This window comes from Mixophyes fleayi, chromosome 4, assembly GCF_038048845.1.
Source record: "Mixophyes fleayi isolate aMixFle1 chromosome 4, aMixFle1.hap1, whole genome shotgun sequence".
Taxonomy (NCBI): Eukaryota; Metazoa; Chordata; class Amphibia; order Anura; family Limnodynastidae; genus Mixophyes; species Mixophyes fleayi.
In genome coordinates, this window is record NC_134405.1 from 56,817,862 (window position 1) to 56,840,700 (window position 22,839).

Below are 22,839 nucleotides of genomic sequence, written 5' to 3' on the forward strand. Positions count from 1 at the left end.
CTGGGCGACGGCACCACCCGCACCACCCTGGTGCTTCCATTTGTATCAGAGTATGGTTTGTTGAACGGTATGTTAAGTGTCTTAAACCTTGGACCAACAGCAAAAGAGCTGGATGGTTTCAGGAATGCCTATGTAAGTATAAGTAGGGTAATTACACAATAATTGTGGGAGACTAACAAATAGTTAAAAGTATTAAAAAAATTAGAAATGGAAAAAAAAGCCAGCCATAAAATCAGGAATGTGGTTTAAGCACAGACTGAGTGGGGTGAAATGCAGATAAAGGCACGTGTGGGATTAACATCTCAGGAACTGCACATATAACTCCGGTTGGCTTCCAAGTAGGTTGTAATAAATACAGATAGAGCGCTAGACTGACATCCCTCTAAATCTGAGGTATACACCCTGCGTCTCTTCCAGCTGCAGGAGAACATTTATTACAATCACTTCCATGATGGCTTTATAAATAGCATTGAAGGCAGAATATAGAATCTTCAGGTTCACTAAATCTAGTGCCTATCACAGCTAGAACTGCGGGGGTGGGGGTCTTGGTACGGATCAGGAGCTCACCATCACTAGTGGCGCCGCTTGTTCCATACATAATAGCCTGGAGAAGTTAGATTGGACACAGGCTGTGCTGAACGCTTGTCAACCAAGCCAATTAGAGGGTCTTGTCCAATCGGCTGGGTCGGCATTGTTCTTTGCTGTCTGTGTGCTTTCAGGCTTCTCCAGCCTTCATGTCTGGAGAAGAAACAGTTGCCAGCACTAGTGGGGGCAAATAGCTCAAAAGCCACAAGGCACCGGAGCCCTGCAAGTTCTGCTACGTGTGGGGGGTGGAGGTCTATTGCCAACATTCATTTTTTCCTGAAATACCACGAATTAGGATTATACATAGACTGTAAGCTTGCGAGCAGGGTTCTCTTACCTTTCTGTCTGTATGCATTACCCAGTATTGTTTTATTAATGTTTGTTCCCAATTGTAAAGCGCTACGGAATTGATGATGATGATACATGGGCTTTGACTAAAAATTGTTCTATTTACTATGTCAATTTTCCCAAAGAGAAACAAAACAAAACAAAAATGGCTTTCCAAAATGCTTTGCTCTTAAAAATGAGCATGTTGCAGCGTTAAATCCTCTTCCTTTTTAACTACTGACATGCCTCACTGGAACGTGTAGGTAATTAAGGGGACAGAGTTGACAGCCCTGACCCTGGTGTCTGTAGACAGTGCAGGCAGATTTTTTTGTGGGCTGGACCAATCTTCATAAGAATTCCGCCAATCAATTCACTGGGAACTTGTGACATCATCGAGGCGCTATTTAGGCTTCCTGACACTGCAAAGTGTATCCACAGCTTATTCTGAGAAAGGAGAGTATGATCTCTGTTATCTCATTAACAGTGCTCCGTCATAGTTAAAAGCGAGAGAAAGTGACATCCACTGCTAAAATCCAATAAATCAGTAAAGGGCAATCTGATACACTTACAAGCTATAAGAAATAAATCTGACAATAAAGCAGGAATTAGCTGTGGGCTGCAGGTGAAGGCTTCCAAGGCCACATGTGACCCTAGACCATACTTGCCAACTCTCCCTGAATGTCAGGGAGACTCCCTGAAATAGGGGTGATCTCCCTCACTCCCTGAAGAGTCTGGCATTCTCCCTGATGCTGAGCCACTACAAGACCTGGTTGGCTTCGCCATCTGTGGCATGATGACACAGTTCAGAAATTATGTCCTATGTCCATGTATTGATGCCTATGAAGGTGGCCATTTTCATGGAGACCAAGATTTAATCAAAGACTGACAGGTAAGACAACATGACTTCAGTAATGGAGACAGAAATGTAAAAGACACGTCAGTCTCTAGAGATTCATTAGCTGCTTTTCTTTAACGCACAGTTGCCTACTCTCCCGAAATGTCCGGGAGACTCCCGCATTTCTGGGAGACCTCCCAGAAGAGCAGGGCAACCTCCCAGTTCTCGCCCCCGCAATAGATAAGTAGCGAGGGGGGGAAGGTTAATGATGCAAATATTGTGTAATCTTAGCCCCGCCCCCTGCTGTAATTGGCCCAAATTGTGACAATCGTTTAGGGGCAGAGCCAAAATGATGCATTTTGTCAAGCCCCGCCCCCGCGTGCCCACCTCACCCGGGATCTCCCTGAAGCCAACGAGGAAAAGATGGCAAGTATGCCCTAGACCTTCTATCCATCACTGCAAATCAAATAAAACACATCACATCATGCTTGGTTACAATAAGCAGCGTGAGCTTGCTGACAATTATGCCGGAGTGTAGGTGTGTGTGTATAAAATATTTTCCATGACAATTAATCAAAACAGGAAGCCACCAAGAACAACAGGATGGGAGACCGGGGAGGTTTATGTACTAAGAATTAGATAAAATGGTATATACGGGAGGAAAACTTGGGTTATAGGTGATCAAGATAAACACAGGAAGGGAGAAACGGAAAAAATGTGGACAAGAACTGATATTAGAGAATGTAGAAAGAGAGCTAAGTTCATAAGGCAGGAATTTAAGGCTTGCTAAAGCTAAAACACATGTTGGTCTTATATAAGCCATTATGTAATAGTCACAGATATACACGCAACAGCTCCTATACTATGGAATTCTGTAGAACATTGTTATCGGACAGACTGCAACTGTTATTACCCCCTAAGCTCTTGTTACTGCTCTATAAAAAGCTGACACATCACTACCTTCACACTCACAGCAAAAACACATTCAGTTCTGTTCTGGAATCTTTAGGTATGATTAATGTTAGTAATACAAGTTTTATATAAAACATAACTCAAAATCTGACAGCTTTTTATTGGAGATTTTATATATTTGAAGAACCCATAGAATGGAGTGTACCCCTGGTTAGAGCGAGGCAGAGGGTGGGGCTGTACCCCCAGGTACAGCGAGGCAGAGGGTGGGGCTGTACCCCCGGTTAGAGCGAGGCAGAGGGTGGGGCTGTACCCCCGGATACAGCGAGGCAGAGGGTGGGGCTGTACCCCCGGATACAGCGAGGCAGAGGGTGGGGCTGTACCCCCGGATACAGCGAGGCAGAGGGTGGGGCTGTACCCCCGGAAACAGCGAGGCAGAGGGTGGGGCTGTACCCCCGGATACAGCGAGGCAGAGGGTGGGGCTGTACCCCCGGAAACAGCGAGGCAGAGGGTGGGGCTGTACCCCCGGATACAGCGAGGCAGAGGGTGGGGCTGTACCCCCGGTTAGAGCGAGGCAGAGGGTGGGGCTGTACCCCCGGTTAGAGCGAGGCAGAGGGTGGGGCTGTACCCCCGGTTAGAGCGAGGCAGAGGGTGGGACTGTACCCCCGGTTGGAGCAGAGGCAGAGGGTGGGGCTGTACCCCCGGTTAGAGCGAGGCAGAGGGTGGGGCTGTACCCCCGGTTAGAGCGAGGCAGAGGGTGGGGCTGTACCCCCGGTTAGAGCGAGGCAGAGGGTGGGGCTGTATCCCCGGTTAGAGCGAGGCAGAGGGTGGGGCTGTACCCCCGGTTAGAGCGAGGCAGAGGGTGGGGCTGTACCCCCGGTTGGAGCAGAGGCAGAGGGTGGGGCTGTACCCCCGGTTAGAGCGAGGCAGAGGGTGGGGCTGTACCCCCGGTTAGAGCGAGGCAGAGGGTGGGGCTGTACCCCCGGTTAGAGCGAGGCAGAGGGTGGGGCTGTACCCCCGGTTAGAGCGAGGCAGAGGGTGGGACTGTACCCCCGGTTGGAGCAGAGGCAGAGGGTGGGGCTGTACCCCCGGTTAGAGCGAGGCAGTGGGTGGGGCTGTACCCCCGGTTGGAGCAGAGGCAGAGGGTGGGGCTGTACCCCCGGTTAGAGCGAGGCAGAGGGTGGGACTGTACCCCCGGTTAGAGCGAAGCAGAGGGTGGGGCTGTACCCCCGGTTAGAGCGAGGCAGAGGGTGGGACTGAAACCCCCGGTTAGAGAGAGGCTGGGGCTGTACCCCCGGTTGGAGCGAGGCAGAGGTTGGGGATGTACCCCTGGTTGGAGCGAGGCAGACAATGAAGTATATACACACATATGTTACAATAAAGCAGCATAATAAAGTTATAGTGAGTGAAATATATGTATGCATATTGGACCTGCAAGACATAAATTGGTACTTTCTATACTGGCGATATGTATATTGGACAAATTCATATTTTTATTGCAAATCACCTGAAGATATTGTTCTGTTTCTTAAGTCCACAATCCGATCTATCTTGAAGTTCGCCAAATCCTCTTCATCCAAAGCAATATCACCCCAGAAAGCAACTAGAAGTGGAGAAAACAGCACATTAGAACTGGGACACCCCTTCTTAGGATCAGTGGAGAATAAACATGACATACACATGCATTTACTCCAACAACATATTTATATATACACCTATCCACACATAGCGCCTTCTGCAGAGCTGGACACACCATCTAGGATAAGGTATTACCAGCGCACTAAGAGCTCCCTCGTGAAAGAGCTCCTAGCGCTGATGCCGTTATATATTTATAATCGGAGGATTTCCCGCAATCTGAACTTCTGCCCAGTGCAGGTGGTGAGAATTCCTATGATTATTATTTTTTTTTGCCAATATCGGGAATCTAGAACAGCATAGGGAAAGATGAAGAGGATGCCAGGGATGCCCACATGGGTCTAGGTGATATAAGAAAGACGGTTAAAGAGTGGAGTCTAGGGGAGTTTTTAGTTATATAGATGTATTATTTAAAAGGTGTGTTTATGTTTTATTTACATTTGTGGTTCACAAAGAACCAGCATGCTCTAGTAGCCATAGCTATGCTGCTGTTTGTAGTGCTACAAGTACCAGCATGCTCAAACACTTAGTGGCGGCCTGGGCATGCTTGGGCCTGTAGTGCACCAAGAACAAAAGGCCAACTTAACTTTTCCTTTACAAATATCCCTAGTGCTTTGTATCTAAGGGCTGATTATATGTGGAGGGGTGGGGGTGGGGGGGGGGGGGGTCTGGCCCCATCTCCCTTGGGAATCCAGCCCCTTGTTAAGAGGCCTATGACTGGTCTGCCACTGTGGTAGGGGGGCCCCCTACTACAAGCTTCCCTGCTATAGTGCCACTGGCCTGGGGGACCCCACGCTTATTGTACCCCTGATTTTACCAATACCAACCAGAGGCTGGCAGCACAATGGCAGCACTATGGATTTTGACCATTTTCCACGAGGGGTGAATAGAAGAAGCTGCAATAGATACCATATTCTTACGCCCTCCTGTATACTCCCGCATGCGCAGGTCAAGAAAATGCTTTTTGTGGTTATAATTCCTTTAGAATGTGAGCGCTCACTGGCAGAGTTCTATGTCTTTCATGGCTGTACACACTCCACTCTTGGCTTGTGCTGAATAGTTTTTGTAAGCCATGTGATTTGTACTGTTAATTGCATCCATGTATTTAATAATCTGCTTATTGGGACCAATTGTTTTTATCTGTATGTACGTTTGTTGTATGTTCTAACCCCCTGTGTAAGGCGCCTTACAAGTAAATGATGATGATGGTAATAATAATACTACAAGTAGAACTTATTTATGTCCAACTCAACACGAGCCTTATAGGTTGTAGTCATTTTGTGAATTCAAATACCCGAGTAACTAATTACTTTACCAGTCATTTGTGAAATAACAGGGTGTATGCTCATGAATATTGGCTCAGCCCACAAAATGGCAGCTTCCACTCTAAGTAGATGACAGGTTTCCTTTTCTTAATTACTCTACATTTTTTACATTTATAGAAACACACTCTGTTTTGTAACAGAATTGAACAATCGCTGTGTAATCAAACACATGGACTAAAATCACACAAGATCTGCGCCTCTCTTCCACTCTCATCACATCCTCCTTGGTTACAGGATTATTTCCGGGCTGCACCCACTTTCTGGAATTCCCTCCCATGCACAATAAGACTTTCCTCTAGTCTTTAAACCTTCAAGCGTTCACTGAAAACCCACCTCTTCAGACAAGCTTATGATATTCCTCAACCACCATCTTAATTTCCCTAGATTACCCTATTACCATCCTCTACACAGCTAATATAAGACAACAACCCTCTGACCAACATTGCTGTGTGACTGATCACACAGCCCACTAAATACTTTTTACCTTTGCATTCTAGCTGATCCAATGTGCAATATGATGTAGCATGTGCCCTTGTGTTTCAAACTCCCATTGTCCCATAGATTGTAAGCTTGCGGTTCTCTTACCTCTCTGTCTGTATGTATTACCCAGTATTGTTTTATTAATGTTTGTTCCCAATTGTAAAGCGCTACGGAATTTGCTGGTGCTATATAAATAAATGATGATGATGTAGTTATGACTTGAAGCTTACACCATTACAGAAGTCCATGGCGTTAACTTTACCCATGTCCTCTTTCTATAAAAAATATATATTCTACCAGTAATTACAAATTATTATGCCATTTTTCATGCTGGTTGGCATGTTTGTCTCAACACACCTGCCATAGTAGAAGCACAGAAACTGTACATTTATATAATAAAGAAGAAAGAGCGTTAGACAAACCGAGGGGGGAGGGGGGTTCCTAGTGCCTGGAAACCCCCTCCAAGCCTGGGGCACTGTATAATTGAGGTGGCTGAACCCCGCTTCACACGGCTCTGCTTGAAAAGGGAGAGCTGCGTGCACCTAACAGTAGTGCACGCAGCATTGCCCATGTATATTATGAAGATAGGAAGAGTTGGAGAGCAGCCAAGCACTGTCTAAAATTATAGCCACGCCCCCATGCATGCTGGTCACGCCCACTGGCGGCGTGGTGTGGAAACCCTCCTCTACATATGCTGCGTTTGCCCCTGAAGAGGTAGTAAAAACAGATATATAGGAAAAAAGTGGTAATATAATGAAAACTATGCCACTATAGGTGTGGGCTTATGGTCAGTTATTTCATCAATGCTTTAATAATTAAAAGTTAATAAATCTTAGATCTGCTTTTAAAACAAAGCTGTATGCACTGTGTAGTAATAATTCTAGCTGCTAGTTAGGACTTGCATTTTCCTTATTTGACCTTGCTAGCTGCAACAGGGATCACTGATCCCAAAAGTGGCGAAATATAGAACATGTCCGTTTGTCCACAGGAGAACGTACCATAAATACTAAGGCAAACTGCAAAAGTATAACCACAGATCACGTTGTGGGAACACTCATAGCTGTGGAGATAGGATTTTTAAAGGGATTGGGGATGCTTATGTAATCCCCCACGTGACTGAAGAATGCAGTACATAGATAAGTTTAGTGCCTACTCTCCCGCGGGAGGCTCCCCAATTTTGGGGATTCTTCCTGGATGAGCAGACACTCTCCGGTGTCCTTGGTAAATAGGCTTCCCTATGGTTTGAAATAGCGTCGCAGGAGCCCCAGCAATGGCTACATGCTGGGGACAGTCTTCACTGGCAGCGGGCTTTAGTAAATCCTCCATACTGCCATACTCCCTCTGATTCATGTCTGCATTTTCTGCCATTAAAAGGACATGTCTACTTAAAGTAAAGTCAGAAGGATGGACACCAGCAAAGTGGCGAGAGATGGGACTCTTACTTGACGGCTCACCAAGAATGTCCAGGAGATTTCTGAAATAACCAGTGAGCTTCTGGATTCCCAAGAGAGTTTGGCAATCTCCATGAAGCCAGGCCAGACAAGGAGTAGCAGGTGGAACTCAACGTGACTCATCTTCAGCATCATCCTGCAGTGGAGGCGTAATGATGATTATTACGTCCCACCCGTCCCCAATTTCACAGAACTATTCTCTACATCTCCGCAGAGGGGAGGTCTGAAAAATAAGCAACTATGATTGGAAGGCGCATATGAGGAAGAAGCACACCGGATGATCACATGCAGCCTGTTCTTCAGGTTAATATCCTCTCAGACTGTTAAATAACTTCTAACAGTCCAGAATCCTGGTGGCCAAGATCGGTAGACTTGACAGAAAAGTCTCCCATGCATGAACCGACTAGCCCCAAGACTGGCCGGTGCAGCGGTAAATGAAGCCTTACCACTTCTTGCCAGTATAACGCCGGGCGGTGGAGTATCGCTCAGATGCTCTGACGAGATCTTAGTAATAAATTACAAGATAAAAGATTTTATATCACTGGGATGATAGAAAATCATTGTTATCGTCACAGATTAATAAACCGGGGCCATAGTCAGACCAACAGGAGCAATCTGATGATTTAATTCATCAGACCTTTTTCTTTTGTTAAGATAAGTAGGCATTCTCATCGTGGAAAGTTAAATATATAGTATATTTAATTGTATTTATTTTAAAATGACAAAAAATAGTATATCGTAATAATACACTAACTGATAAATGAATAGGCATAGCTAATGGATTCAAAATTTGATACCACTTATACTTTGTATATATCATCATCATTTATATAGCGCCACTAATTCCGCAGCGCTGTACTCGTTCACGTCAGTCCCTGCCCCATTGGAGCTTACAATCTAAATCCCCTAACATACACACAGACCGAGAGAGACTAAGGGCCATTTAATAGCAGCCAATTAACCTACTAGTATGTTTTTGTAGTGTGGGAGGAAACCGGAGCACCCGGTGGAAACCCGCGCAAACACAGGGAGAACATACAAACTCCACACAGATAAGGCCATGGGCGGGAATCAAACTCATGACCCCAGTGCTGTGAGCCAGAAGTGCTAACCACTAAGCCACCGTGCTGTCATGATCAATGCCTACCACTAGTTCAATCAAACCTTACTTTTGTGTTTAGGGTACTCATGGATATTTTCTTGTATTACCCCTGTTGTAGATTGCCTGGCACTATGTATCCTAGGTGGTGAACAAACTTACACTGAAAGAAACACTAGGTTTATAGATCACTATGTATGAATGCATGTTCAATACTCACAGTCCTACCAAACTCTTTATGGACCCGGAGAGATGCTTCTTCCACAACTGCCTTGGCTCCCTTCTGCTTTTCCCACCTATATTTTCCAATTGTATTAACCCAGGAGTAATTAGTTAACCTATATTTGATAAATACATTTAGCTCCTTCTTCAACCCCTTCTACAAAAAAAAAAAAAAGTCACTCCATGCAGGGCAAGGGCGTTGGCTGTCCCTATCCCAGTTACCTGAAGCAACGTACCAGACCGCCTGTAAGCCTGCTCCTACTATCTGCAGCATCTAGTGCATAGTGACGTCACAGGTCTTGTAGATGTCCAGGTGTCAGAGCATGTTCTCATGGGAAAGGAAACGGTTTTATTTTATGAAGGAAAATGTATAATTGAAGGGACTATATCCCGGTTTCCTGTTAGGTGGAAAGGGGGATTTGAGTGGTTTATGTTTTAAATTCTGTTCTGGTCAATGCTTTAAATCATACCCACCTGCTGAAACAGGAAAGGATCAGTCTTGCACCTAAACTAGCCTGCGCATTAAATCTGTAATGATAGCAAAGAATGATACCAGTAGATTTCTGAGGCAGGAAAATTCAATTATATCTGTTTTCCACACCCTGATCATCCATAATCTATTACACTATTTACAAAATGCTCTGCTTCTGAATTTCTTATATAAAATCTTATCCTACCTGCACGGAATTATTTTATTAATCTCCACCATCAGTTAATCCAGCACGAGTTGCCAAACGTCAGTAACTATTTACATTTTGCACGCCAGAATATGAGCTCAGTAAAGATACGACATCTATCCGACCATACTTTCCTACTTTGTGGACCCATCCTAAAGTGTGGACGTGTGATATGATTTGCGCCATCGTGGCACTGCGCCCCACTGCGCTACAACACAGTTCTCATTGTGGCACAGCAGGGCCATGGTGACAATTCACATTGAATCATGAAACCAGGTCTCTGTCTTGCCCACTTCTTAAGAGAATGAAGCGGGATCCAGGAGGGTAGCCTACTCTACCAGGAGAATTCCCAGAAACTCGAGAGTCTCCCGGTAAAGTAGAGAGTATGCTTCTGATATACACTGATCAGCCACAACATTAAAACCATTGACAAGTGAAGAGAATAACATTGATTATCTCATTACAATGGCACCTGTCAAGAGGTGGAATATATTAGGCAGCAAGTGAACAGTCAGTTCTTGAAGTTGATGTGTTGGAAGCAGGAAAAAATGGGCAACTGTAAGGATCTGAGTGACTTTAACAAGGGCCAAATTGTGATGGCTAGACCACTGGGTCAGAGCATCTCCTAAACAGTAGGTCTTGTGGGGTGTACCCGGTATTCACTTGTTAGTACTTAAAAAAAGTGGTCCAAGGAAGGACAACTGATGAACTGGTGCCAGGGTTATGGGCGCCCAAGGCTCATTGATGCGGGGGAGCGAAGGGTAGCCTGTCTGATCAAACCCCAAAGGAACGCTACTGTAGCAAAAATGACTGTAAAAGGTATTATTGGCTATCATAGAAAGGGTTCAGAACACACAGTGCATCGCAGCTTGCTCCGTATGGGGCTGCGTAGCCTCAGACCGGTCAGAGTGCCCATACTGACCCCTGTCCACCGCTGAAAGTGCCTATAATGGGCATGTCAGCTCCAGAACTGGACCATGGAGCAATGGTAGAAGGTGACCTTATCTGATGAATCACGTTTTCTTTTACATCATGTGGACGACAGGGTACGTGTGTGTCATTTAACTGGGGAATAGATGGCACCAGGAAGAAGGCAAGCAGGTGGAGGGAGTGTAATGCTCTTGGCAATGTTCTGCTGGTAAATCTTGGGTCCTGGTATTCATGTGGATGCTACTTTGGCACGTACCACATATCTAAACTTTGTCGCAGACCAAGTACAACCCTTTGCTATCTCTTTTCCAATGCTGTGAACACATGCGCAAATGACAGTGACACTGCATGTGCCTAGGCTTCATGCTATTACCAGTAATCTCATTACCACGGTGCTGGTGTATAGCAAAACAGACTGAGCTATGTGAACTGTAGACAGAGTGAGCTGTGTAAACGGACTCCCCTACAACAGACACATGGATTGTACATAGACTACAGACACTGTACACATGAACGGTACCTCTAATAAGGTTCAACCTTTAAAAGTCTGTGGACAGTGACAAATGCTGAATGGCAGACACTAACTGTTTAAGTGCGCTCAGCACAGAGAAAGGACCACACTTTTAAATCCCTGTAGCAACTCTAGCAGATATTTTAGCTCAGAAATCATACATGGACTGTCTGGGCGGCTATTCCAGGGACTGAACATCCTGATTATTATCGTGCTTTCTTTTTACTATGCCGACTAATACGTAGCACTGCGTAATGATTTTATTCAGGCATGTCAGTCCCTGCCACACTGGTATAATCTACCTAACACATAATCTTTGTCCAATTAATTTGCTGTGTGTCTTTGAGCCTAATGTGGCTAACAGGTCTCTTTATTAAAAACTGGTGATAGGGATGGATTCCTATCACCACATCACAGTGATATAAAACACCCGTTGTCACTGGATATATGGCTTTTCACCCCTTGAGAAACAGAGCCCCAAATCGCACATAGGTTCTGGCCCTGTGGCACTCGGGTCAAGCGGCCGAATCTGCCCATGTATTGCCATCTTTACTGTAAACATACAGCACACAGCTCCCCAATGCACGGCTTGTACAAGCAATAAATACTACTATATGAATTATACAAACTAGTCAGATGCTTTGAGGCAGCAGTAAAGATGTTTTTACATTTGTCTATAGGTCCTATTTGATAATTACGTCTTTATCGCAACGATGACACATGACCCTTCGAGGCGATTTACTAATAAAGTCATTGACTTATTTCTACTGAAGACTCCAGGTTCTGACCTAGGGTCGCGCATGTGCAGTTGCCATTTGTGGAGAACTAGCAGAGGAAAGCAACAGCGCTGCCAGAGATCCAAAGATCCCTCTCCTGCGATACTCTCCCCATAGGATTGAAGGACTAACACCGCCATCGAGTTCAAGCTCCGAAACGTTAAGCTTTTCGGTGCTTGATAAAATTGGCCAGAACGCAATCTCCAATGAGTATTATGGGGACTGCAGTTTAATGCTGTAATTTACCTAATGCAGGAGATAGCTCTGATATGTCCTGCGTTGGGCTTTTAATAAATTTACATTTTACTTAAACATTACTGAACCATGCAGTAAAGTAGTTTCCGCACAGTTTAGCACAGGCCTGGTCAACCAGTGGCTCCCCAGATGTTGTGAAACTACAAGCCTCAGCATGCTTTGCCAATATATAGTCAGCCGATAGCTGTCAGGGCATGCTGACACTTGTAGTTTCACAACACCTGGAGGGCCAGGCCTGGTTTAGGGCTTCATAAATAGGCCCCTATATCAGGGCCATCTTAACAACATTATGGGCCCCCGGGCAAAGCAGGGCACCAGGGCCCCTACTGTGTGTGTGTGTGTATGTATGTAATGTATGTATGTGTATGTGTGTGTGTGTATATATATATATATATATATATATATATATATATATATATATATAATGTAGATGTATATGTATAGAGATACAGGTATAGAGAGAGATAGATGTACTTGCTCAGTGACCCTTGAAGGTTTTTTTTGCAGGTTTTTTCTTTTGCAGGATTATTTATTCTAATTAAGAGCCCTGCCTATGGGGCTCCCTTGCCCGTGGGGCCCCCGGGCACCTGCCCAATGGAAAAGATGGCCCTGCCCTATATAACAGAGAGCCTAGAAGAAACAGACCAACCTGATTTGATACCAAAAAAACAAAAGAATAAGATATTTTGCAACAGGAACACTAGAGATATGGATTTCCATCCTTATATGTGAAGACTGCAGGCTCGATAGTATATCCCGAATCTACTCTGCATTTGCAACGAAAGTAGGAGGTTATGAGTTTATTTCTGCTGCTGATTAACAAAGCTTTCCCCTTTGCTGGGGAATTACTTTAGAATAGCTTAGATTTTTCTTTCAGTATTTTTTGGCTCTAGTGATCAGTCTTTTGGCAGATATGGCAGCTTGCTGTAAATGTAAATTATGACCAGATGTCTTATTATCTAATTAGAGCTAAATGAATAATATTAAGAAAAAGGCTATTATTTCAGTATTGATAATCTTAGCTCTGTAGTCATAAGATGCAAAGTGCCCAAATTCATCCAGATCTTTAAGGGCTTGTCCTCATGGGAAACTATTTTCACTGGGAAGCAGCATTTTTAAAAGATGACCGTGTTCAGGTATGTAGTTCTTACATCACATTGAAGTCTATGAGGAAGTGTTTAAATATAGTTTGCTATTGGTTTAGAGGTATACAACATACTTGCCAACTTTGGAGATCACAATACCAATTTTGGCAGGGGTCGGGGCCAGGGCCATCTTAACAACATTATGGGCCCCCGGGCAAAGCATGTATACAGATATAGATATAGATATATAGAGATAGATAGATAGATAGATGTACTTGCTCAGTGACCCTTGAAGGTTTTTTTGCAGGCTTTTTTTCTTTTGCAGAATTATTTATTCTCATTAAGAGCCGTGCCTATGGGGCCCCCTTGCCCGTGGGGCCCCCGGGCAGCTGCCCATCGTGCCCAATGGAAAAGATGGCCCTGGTCGGGGCCAGGATGCCGTTATTAGCCTCGCCCCCTTCACCAACAAAGCAGGCAGAATTCTGAAGGTTGTCCTGCTCCAGGGAGCCTGGGAGATCTCCCAAAAATTTGGGCGTTTCTCGGAGAGTAGCCAACTATGGTATACAATAGTATGCCTAAAGAATGTTTGGCTGCTGTTCTACTTTAAGCTCATTTAAGCATGTTATATTCAGATGCATTATTTCTAATGGGGGTAGCCATTTTGTGGCCTGAACCAACTAAATTCATTCTGCTGGTTCCTAGTGAATTAATCATACTTGCCAACTTTTTCTCGTTGGCATCAGGGAGATCCCGGGGGGAGGTGGGTGTGTGGGGCGGGGCTTGAGTAATCGCATCTTTTAGCTCTGTCCCCTAAACTATTGTCACAATTTTGGGCAATTACAGCAGGGCTAAGATGACATGATATTTGCGTCATTAAGCCCTGTCCCCCACCACTTATCTATTGCGGGGGCGAGAACTGGGAGGTTGCCCTGCTCTTCCGGGAGCCCAGGAGGTCTCAGAGAAATGTGGGAGTCTCCCGGACATTCCGGGAGAGTAGGCAACTATGTGTTAAAGAAAAGCAGCTAATGAATCTCTAGAGACTGAAGTGTCTTTTACATTTCTGTCTCCATTACTGAAGTCATGTTGTCTTACCTGTCAGTCTTTGATTAAATCTTAGTCTCCATTAAAATGGCCACCTCCATAGGCATCAATACATGGACATAGGATACAATTTCTTAATTGTGTCATCGTGCCACAGATGGCGAAGCCAACCACGTCTTGTACTGGCTCAGCATCAGGGAGAATGCCAGACTCTTCAGGGAGTGAAGGAGATCACCCCTAGTTCAGGGAGTCTCCCTGACATTCAGGGAGAGTTGGCAAGTATGGCATTAATAAGCTCCATTTTCAGGGCTATGGGTCCAACCCACAAAATGGCAGCTTCCACTGTGGTGGGTTAGCATTAAGCGACCCTATGCTGATCACTTTACGAAACTAGTCAACAGGATTTTCCTGTCTACATAATTAAAATCCAGTATCAATCAGGCAGAACAACCATTGGTGGGGGCAGTACGTGCTATGGTATCATGCCAATGTGGTTGAAAACAAGCAAATTGCAAAGCTGGTTATATCTCGTGTGACCAGGTTTAATATATCAGACTATAAACACCTGAAAGAACTAAGACGGAGACTCCAGGAGACACTGGAAAAGGTGCAAAAGTGGAAGTGTTAATAATCATGAACATTAGTTCCTAACGTCAGTTCTTAGACTGATCTCACACCTCTTAGCTGGAGACATTCCCACAAGTATGATAACTATGAAAGGCTCTTGAAATGCTTTAGAATCCTTAATCACTGTCAAGTGTCTGAGACCATCTGGATAGAGTCAGTTATTTGATACCATAATTATTTGGCTGTATCCATGACACATATATATTCAGTACGCAGCAATATCCAACCTGTGTATCACAACACGAGGCTGAATGCATTACAAAAATGTATAGTAATGTGAACCCTCTTAATAGGCGATAGGTTCCCCAGCCAAATCGGCCATGAGGGCTGAACCCAATCAAAGAGGTCATTACATGAGAAGGGAACCTGAACTGATCATGTGATGGCTTTTTTTTTTTCTTTATGGTTTTAAAAAGGTCATTCAGTCGGGGTGTCCATTCCTTTTAAAATAAGTTAAACCATACTTGCTGACTTTTTTTGACCTCCCCTTCCAGAAATCCCAGAGGGCCAAGTTCGGCACCCTGTCAGTAATCAGTGGGGTCATGATGACAAGATTCGTGGGATTGTGGCCCCCCGAAATTTGAGAGCCTTCAGGACATTTCAGGAGAGTATATAAGTATGAGTTAAACATATGCAATAGGGACTATTTCATTATCCTCTTTCTAATTACTACAATATTTTAACATTGGCGTGTCACAAAATATGAATTGTACATACATTGTGCACAAGTACACAGGTCAGACATGAGTCAGTGTATGTATGTGTGATTCACCGCATTTTTTTGTATGAATGAGTGTGTCAGAGTGCGTGTGTCTGCGTGTCTGCCTTTGTGTTTATGTGGCAGAGGATCCTTCTGCATGTGTGGGGAGGGAAGCGGAGAGCTGTCTATGTGTCAGTGAGTGTGTAAAGGAGAGGAGTAGTGTGTAACCCTGCAATAAAGAGATGCTGACAGATTGAGAGAGGAGATGTGCAATAGAGTGCCAGAGGGCTAGCAGAGTGCTTTCACAAGCGAGTGGTAAGCGTGAAGTGTGAAAAAGCAACTGTCCATACATTCCAGCCCGTCGAATTACCAAGAAAATACACAGGACATCTGTTATTACAAAGACACTTTAAAACTTCCAAGATCTTCTTTCTATTTGTTATTATACAAATCCCACCACTTAGGGATCAGTTTTACATTTTTTCTGCACTCTACCGTTACAAGTGCATGGTTGTCCGATCTTAGATTGAGGGATGTACTGCACTGGTCATATTACGTAACAGACAGGCTTATTAATAAATCTGATTATTAATATGTACCTCCGTTGTGTCTCCTTGATTGTAATCTCATTCTCTGTGCAGTGTACAAGATACAGGGTGTTTGGGGATTAGATACAATGGATAACCTTGTAACTCTTCAATTTACCATGTTTCCTGCCAGTCCTACTCAGGACTTGCTTCACAAAACTCTTTATTGTGGCCATAAAGTATCTTCCCAGAATGGATGAGAGGAACCTCTATCTCTACGGGTGAATGGATATAATAAACTCCCCTTTCCTTCCCAATATTAACATTGCAGGGGTCCGTTACTGGGTCAGAGAATACAGGAGAAGCATTTATATGTCCGAACCACTGGGAATCAGCCAGTAATAGGGAATCTCTTGAGAGCAGGAGCCCTGGGCATTGGACTTCTGTCATTTTTAAAGGATTACCATTCTGGGTGGCCATTAATGGTAATCAGTCTTGTATACAGTCACAGTGCATGTTCCGTGAAATCTTACGCCGTTTTATGCTGGTCACACATTATCATCCCGTAATTGCAATGTGTGTGGCCTCAAAACAACCAAGATGCCTGATGATGATCACAAATTGATAGGACCTTTATCCGTCATGTTGGAGAATTCTGCTGGAAGATGACAGGCCTCAGTGGTACAGGAAAGGGATAAGGTCACTCAGCCAAATAGCCAGATCTCACCTGATTTGGTCACCCAAGTGGCCAAACTGGACATTGATCCTGCTGCTCGGCTCTCGGATGAAACAACAGGATTGCAGTGTGTGACCAGCTTAAGATCATCATTATCATCATTTATTTATATAGCGCCACTAATTCCACAGCGCTGTACAGAGAACTCATTCACATTAGTCCCTGCCCCAATGGAGCTTACAGTTTAAATTCCCTAACACACACAGACAGACAGAAACACAGACTAGGGTCAATTTAATAGCAGCTACTAAAACCTACTAGTATGGATTTTTTGGAGTGTGGGAGGAAACTGGAGCACCCGGAGGAAACCCACGCAAGCACGGGGAGAACATACAAACTCCACACAGATAAGGCCATGGTCGGGAATCGAAATCATGACCCCAGTGCTGAGAGGCAGAAGTGTTAACCAATTAGCCACTGTGCTGCCCAGGTTCAATAAAGTCTCCTGATAACAGTCCCCACAAAATAGATAATTAATTAGGGAGCAGTCCTGTTTCATTGAAGACACTGGGGGTTATATACCGACAACATATATAAATGTGTAGTACCCCATAGCACCCTGCTTTCACTGTGTAACATGCACTACATTTCTAATAGCATCTCTGTGTATTTCTACTTTTCTATTGCTATGTGGTGTTTTTAACTGTGCATATTGGAGCAAATCCAAGCAGGAACTTTTGAGAGTCAGTAGGTCAGTTCATCCAAACAGATAACAATAATTCAGATGGAAGGAGAGACGGCTGCCAACTGTCCCTGGTTTCTAGGGTCGATCACAGGTTTTTAAGGATTGTCCCTGGAAATTTAAATCCCTACAAACGTCCCTGGTTTTCAATATTGACCATCTATTGAATATAATTACTGTTAGTTTGTATGTTAGATGCCATTCTCACCATCCATTCTTATTTTTTAGCTTTATAACTTTTAGGTGCATTGAGAATGCAATCAAACATCATTATTCCCAAGTACAAAAAGACTTGCAGGGACAAGGGTGAGGGAGGGGGTTATAGTCCAAGATGTCTACCTAAACTGTATTGTACATGACGTGCCAAGGTAATCCTACATGGACATTATTGTACAATGTAGTATACTGAGAGATAGAAGTGCAGAGTGCGTAGATCATACTGAGAGATAGAAGTGTAGAGTGCGTAGATCATAGTGAGAGATGGAAGTGCAGAGTGCGTAGATCATAGTGAGAGATGGAAGTGCAGAGTGCGTAGATCATAGTGAGAGATGGAAGTGCAGAGTGCGTAGATCATATTGAGAGATGGAAGTGCAGAGTGCGTAGATCATAGTGAGAGATGGAAGTGCAGAGTGCGTAGATCATAGTGAGAGATGGAAGTGCAGAGTGTATAGATCATAGTGGGAGGGAAGTGCAGAGTGCATAGATCATAATGAGAGATGGAAGTGCAGAGTGCGTAGGACATAGTGAGAGATGGAAGTGCACAGTGCGTAGGACATAGTGAGAGATGGAAGTGCAGAGAGCGTAGGACATAGTGAGAGATGGAAGTGCAGAGTACGTAGATCATAGTGAGAGATGGAAGTGCAGAGTGCGTAGATCATAGTGAGAGATGGAAGTGCAGAGTGCGTAGGACATAGTGAGAGATGGAAGTGCAGAGTGCGTAGTACATAGTGAGAGATGGAAGTGCAGAGTGCGTAGATCATAGTGAGAGATGGAAGTGCAGAGTGCGTAGGTCATAGTGAGAGATAGAAGTGCAGAGTACGTAGATCATAGTGAGAGATGGAAGTGCAGAGTGCGTAGGACATAGTGAGAGATGGAAGTGCAGAGTGCATAGGACATAGTGAGAGATGGAAGTGCAGAGTGCGTAGATCATAGTGAGAGATGGAAGTGCAGAGTGCGTAGGACATAGTGAGAGATGGAAGTGCAGAGTGCGTAGATCTTAGTGAGAGATGGAAGTGCAGAGTGCGTAGGACATAGTGAGAGATGGAAGTGCAGAGTGCGTAGATCATAGTGAGAGATGGAAGTGCAGAGTGCATAGGACATAGTGAGAGATGGAAGTGCAGAGTCCGTAGATCATAGTGAGAGATGGAAGTGCAAAGTGCGTAGATCATAGTGAGAGATGGAAGTGCAGAGTGCATAGGACATAGTGAGCGATGGAAGTGCAGAGTGCGTAGATCATAGTGAGAGATGGAAGTGCAGAGTGCGTAGATCATAGTGAGAGATGGAAGTGCAGAGTCCGTAGATCATAGTGAGAGATGGAAGTGCAGAGTCCGTAGATCATAGTGAGAGATGGAAGTGCAGAGTGCGTAGATCATAGTGAGCGATGGAAGTGCAGAGTACGTAGATCATAGTGAGAGATGGAAGTGCAGAGTGCGTAGGACATAGTGAGAGATGGAAGTGCAGAGTACGTAGATCATAGTGGCACATTTATCAACAGCCGCATAAAATTAAAAATAGTTTTCAAACCTTATCGCATTGATAAGGATTGAACTATTTCTCATATTTATTAAAAAAATCTCCACAGGAGTAGCAGTCACGAAAAACTGCTGTTCCTGTGAAGCCTTCTGCGCATGCTCCATCTGAAAACTTCCCTGCTCTTCAGTGTTGCAGGGAGTGGAGACTGACAGTGAGGGATCACGTGATCCCTCCACACATGCGCTGTAAAGCTCTGCTCTTTGGAGCAGAGCTTCGGAGCAGCCTGAGCTGCCGTACATTACCGTATGCGTAAAAGCATTTCCATGCATTGTTAAATTGCGGTACATAGCAGTCCCCATAGACAGAAAATGCAAAGCAGCAGATGCACTGTTGATAGATGAGGCAACAGCAGTTTTCGGGGAATTGACATGAAAATTAGGTCTAATAAATAGGCCCCCTAGTGAGAGATGGGAGCGCATAGATCATAGCGAGAGATGAGAGCGCAGAGCGCTAGATCATAGTGAGAGATGGAAGTGCAGAGCGGAAGGAACGGAGCAAGAACCATTGAAATGTGCTGCTCCTGTGACACTTTGCTATGTTAGTTATTACTATGAGTTGTCCGCAGAGCTACAATGAGCTGTAACTTGCATTGTACAAGAGCATGATATATTAGGGGCATGGAAGATGGGTCTGTGTGCAGTGGGACCCCAGTGAAAGGAGCTGATGAAGTCCAACACATCACTGACCCTTTCCATGAGCTGCAATACAATCAGCAGTTTTTGTATTTTTGCTTTAAGTCTTGTCCTGGCCTCCAACATTCCACATAAGACAAATCAGTGGTATAATGAAAGACATACACTGAGTATCACCAGTGTTATGTAAATATAATAATGTAGATAGAGCTCCCTCTCTGGATATTATTGGATGGAATATGTCTGTGTGGCAGTATCACTGCTGATTTCCAGCACAACGCTCCTGATCACTGATTCAGTATCGCAGAATAAGCACACTTGACAACACATAAAAGCCTTTCATAGTTTTGTGGATGATATTACTGAAATTTTTAAAGCCAAAGCCTGGTGCACCGTACCCTGAAAGATATAGGAACCCCATATTTGCAACAATGAGACTGTTGCCCATTAATCTCATTGCAGTCTATATGGACTAATGCAAGTATCGTAATATTATTGCACATCTCTATCTACAAAACCACTGCACGTACATTTCCAACTATACACACACAACTTTGTCTGTACATAGGTCCAAAGGGTTATACTGTAAATGCCCGGCTACCTCTGTGTAAATAGATCTGTTAGAGATAAACACACACTTGTCACCGGCAGAGAGAGATGCACAGATAGAAATTATAAAGTCTCATCTGAACTGTCCAAAGTTCTCTGTGCGATCCCTTCCCCCTCCTCTCCCTCACTGTCCCCTCTCCCTCCTCCTCCTCTCCCCCCTCTCACCAGCCTTGCAGGGGTCCTTGTAATCAATGTTTTCCTCCAGCTCCTCCAGATCATAGGAATAATCCAGCAATTCCTGCCCCTCTCCCAGCAGGAGCACCCCAGCCAGGAGCAGGCATAGGAGCAGAGGGGGGCTGCCTGTCCTGGGCATCCCAGCAGCTCAGTCAGCTCTAGCAGGGCTGTGGGCTGCCTCTGCTCTCCCTTTCTCTGGCTCTCTTTTTTTGGGATGTGATGTGAGAGGCGGGATTTATACGGATCAGCCCCCTCTACAGCCCGTGGGATATCGTTGTGTCCCTGGGAAACAGCCAGCCTAATGGGGAGGGAGGAGAGCGGACCTCTAACCCCTCACACATGGTTGTACTGGGATTGGAGGGTCCAATACACATCGCACGGATCGTCTGGGATGTTGTTGGTATGTGTTTTCTATGTTTTGTGGGATAGACAAAGCCTTATTATGACTGGAGAAATTGCAAAGCATCGCAGCCTTCTGCAGAGTATTGCTCCTGTATTGCTAGCTGCATAAGGCCTCATACCCATGGATGTTACTTTAATGCACTTTACTAGCGTTATTTAGGTTGGTATAATGCATGTCTGACAATAGAACTCATTGTTTATAATATCACCATACACACTCGTGTTTTTACTTGCGTCCCAATGCTTTGTGCTTTACTGAATGCATCTTGCTCTATTCATATGCATGTAACTGCAGGGCAATGAATGGCGGATGTCTACAGTGGCCACCAATGAATTCTATGGGATACACTCTTCAGGTTGAAAACCTGCTCATTTCTATTTGCACCTATATGCGCAATAAATTAGGGTAGATTTCTCTGATGTAATACTGTGCGCAGCCCCGCCTGAACCTTACACTGAATCCCCCCTAAAAATGCTAGAAATAATCAAATGTATTTGTATTTGACATGTGTTTTCACTCAGCACAAACATGCAACGCTAGGACGTTCCCAGCCTTAGGTTGGAATTAAGAATATGTATTTAACATGCGTTTGTAACAAAAGTGCATGTAAATTGACATGGAAATAAAAATCATTGTTCCAAATGAGACGCTACAAATTTGTATACATAACTTGTGCTGCATTGCTGTGCGTTTGTTTTTTTAACACTTTTTGTCTTTTAGTGCATTTGACTGTCTTTACACAGCGATGATTTCCACATACCTGTTATTTTTCTCTGGACAAGTATGTGCAGATTATCACTCATCTCATCACAAATGTGTGCAGAATATCACTTCTACTCGTGAACTGGTATTGACAGAGTATCACTTCTACTCCTGAACTGGTATTGGCAGAGTATCACTTCTACTCCTGAACTGGTATTGGCAGAGTATCACTTCTACTCCTGAACTGGTATTGGCAGAGTATCACTTCTACTCCTGAACTGGTATTGGCAGAGTATCACTTCTACTCCTGAACTGGTATTGGCAGAGTATCACTTCTACTCCTGAACTGGTATTGGCAGAGTATCACTTCTACTCCTGAACTGGTATTGGCAGAGTATCACTTCTACTCCTGAACTGGTATTGGCAGAGTATCACTTTTACTCCTGAACTGGTATTGGCAGAGTATCACTTCTACTCCTGAACTGGTATTGGCAGAGTATCACTTTTACTCCTGAACTGGTATTGGTAGAGTATCACTTCTACTCCTAAACTGGTATTTGCAGAGTATCACTTCTACTCCTAAACTGGTATTGGCAGAGTATCACTTCTACTCCTGAACTGGTATTGGCAGAGTATCACTTCTACTCCTGAACTGGTATTGGCAGAGTATCACTTCTACTCCTGAACTGGTATTGGCAGAGTATCACTTCTACTCCTGAACTTTTATGAGCAGAGTATCACTTCTACTCCTGAACTGGTATTGACAGAGTATCACTTCTACTCCTGAACTGGTATTGACAGAGTATCACATCTACACCTGACATGTTCTGAACAGAGTATCTCTTTGGCAGAGTATTACTTTAATCCGGAAATTGGTATTGGCAGAGTATCACTGCTAAACCTGAACTGTTAGCGACAGAGTATCACTTCGACTCCCTGAACAGATATTATTATTATTATTATCCTTCATTTGTAAGGTGCCATAAGATTTACGTAGTGCTGTACAGAGTACAAATAGTAGACCATACAGGGTCAAACAGAACAGTAAACAAGTAATACCAAGGGATATATTTACTAATCTGCGGGTTTGAAAAATTGGAGATGTTGCCTATAGCAACCAGATTTTAGCTGTCATTTAGTAGAATGTACTAA

The 22,839-nt window shown here is 44.2% G+C and overlaps 1 protein-coding gene across 1 annotated transcript in view; it reads right to left on the reverse strand.

The window, feature by feature from the left end:
• BMP1 (bone morphogenetic protein 1) overlaps positions 1–20,803 on the reverse strand; it is a 78,730-nt gene extending 57,927 nt beyond the window's left edge. Inside the window, exons 1-2 of the mRNA XM_075207128.1 lie at positions 20,574–20,803; positions 4,164–4,259 (exon numbers count right to left, since the gene is read on the reverse strand). Of these exons, the coding sequence (XP_075063229.1) occupies positions 4,164–4,259; positions 20,574–20,721 (244 nt within the window). The 5' untranslated portion in view covers positions 20,722–20,803. The remainder of the gene's footprint in view (positions 1–4,163; positions 4,260–20,573) is intronic.
• Positions 20,804–22,839: the final 2,036 nt, after the last annotated feature.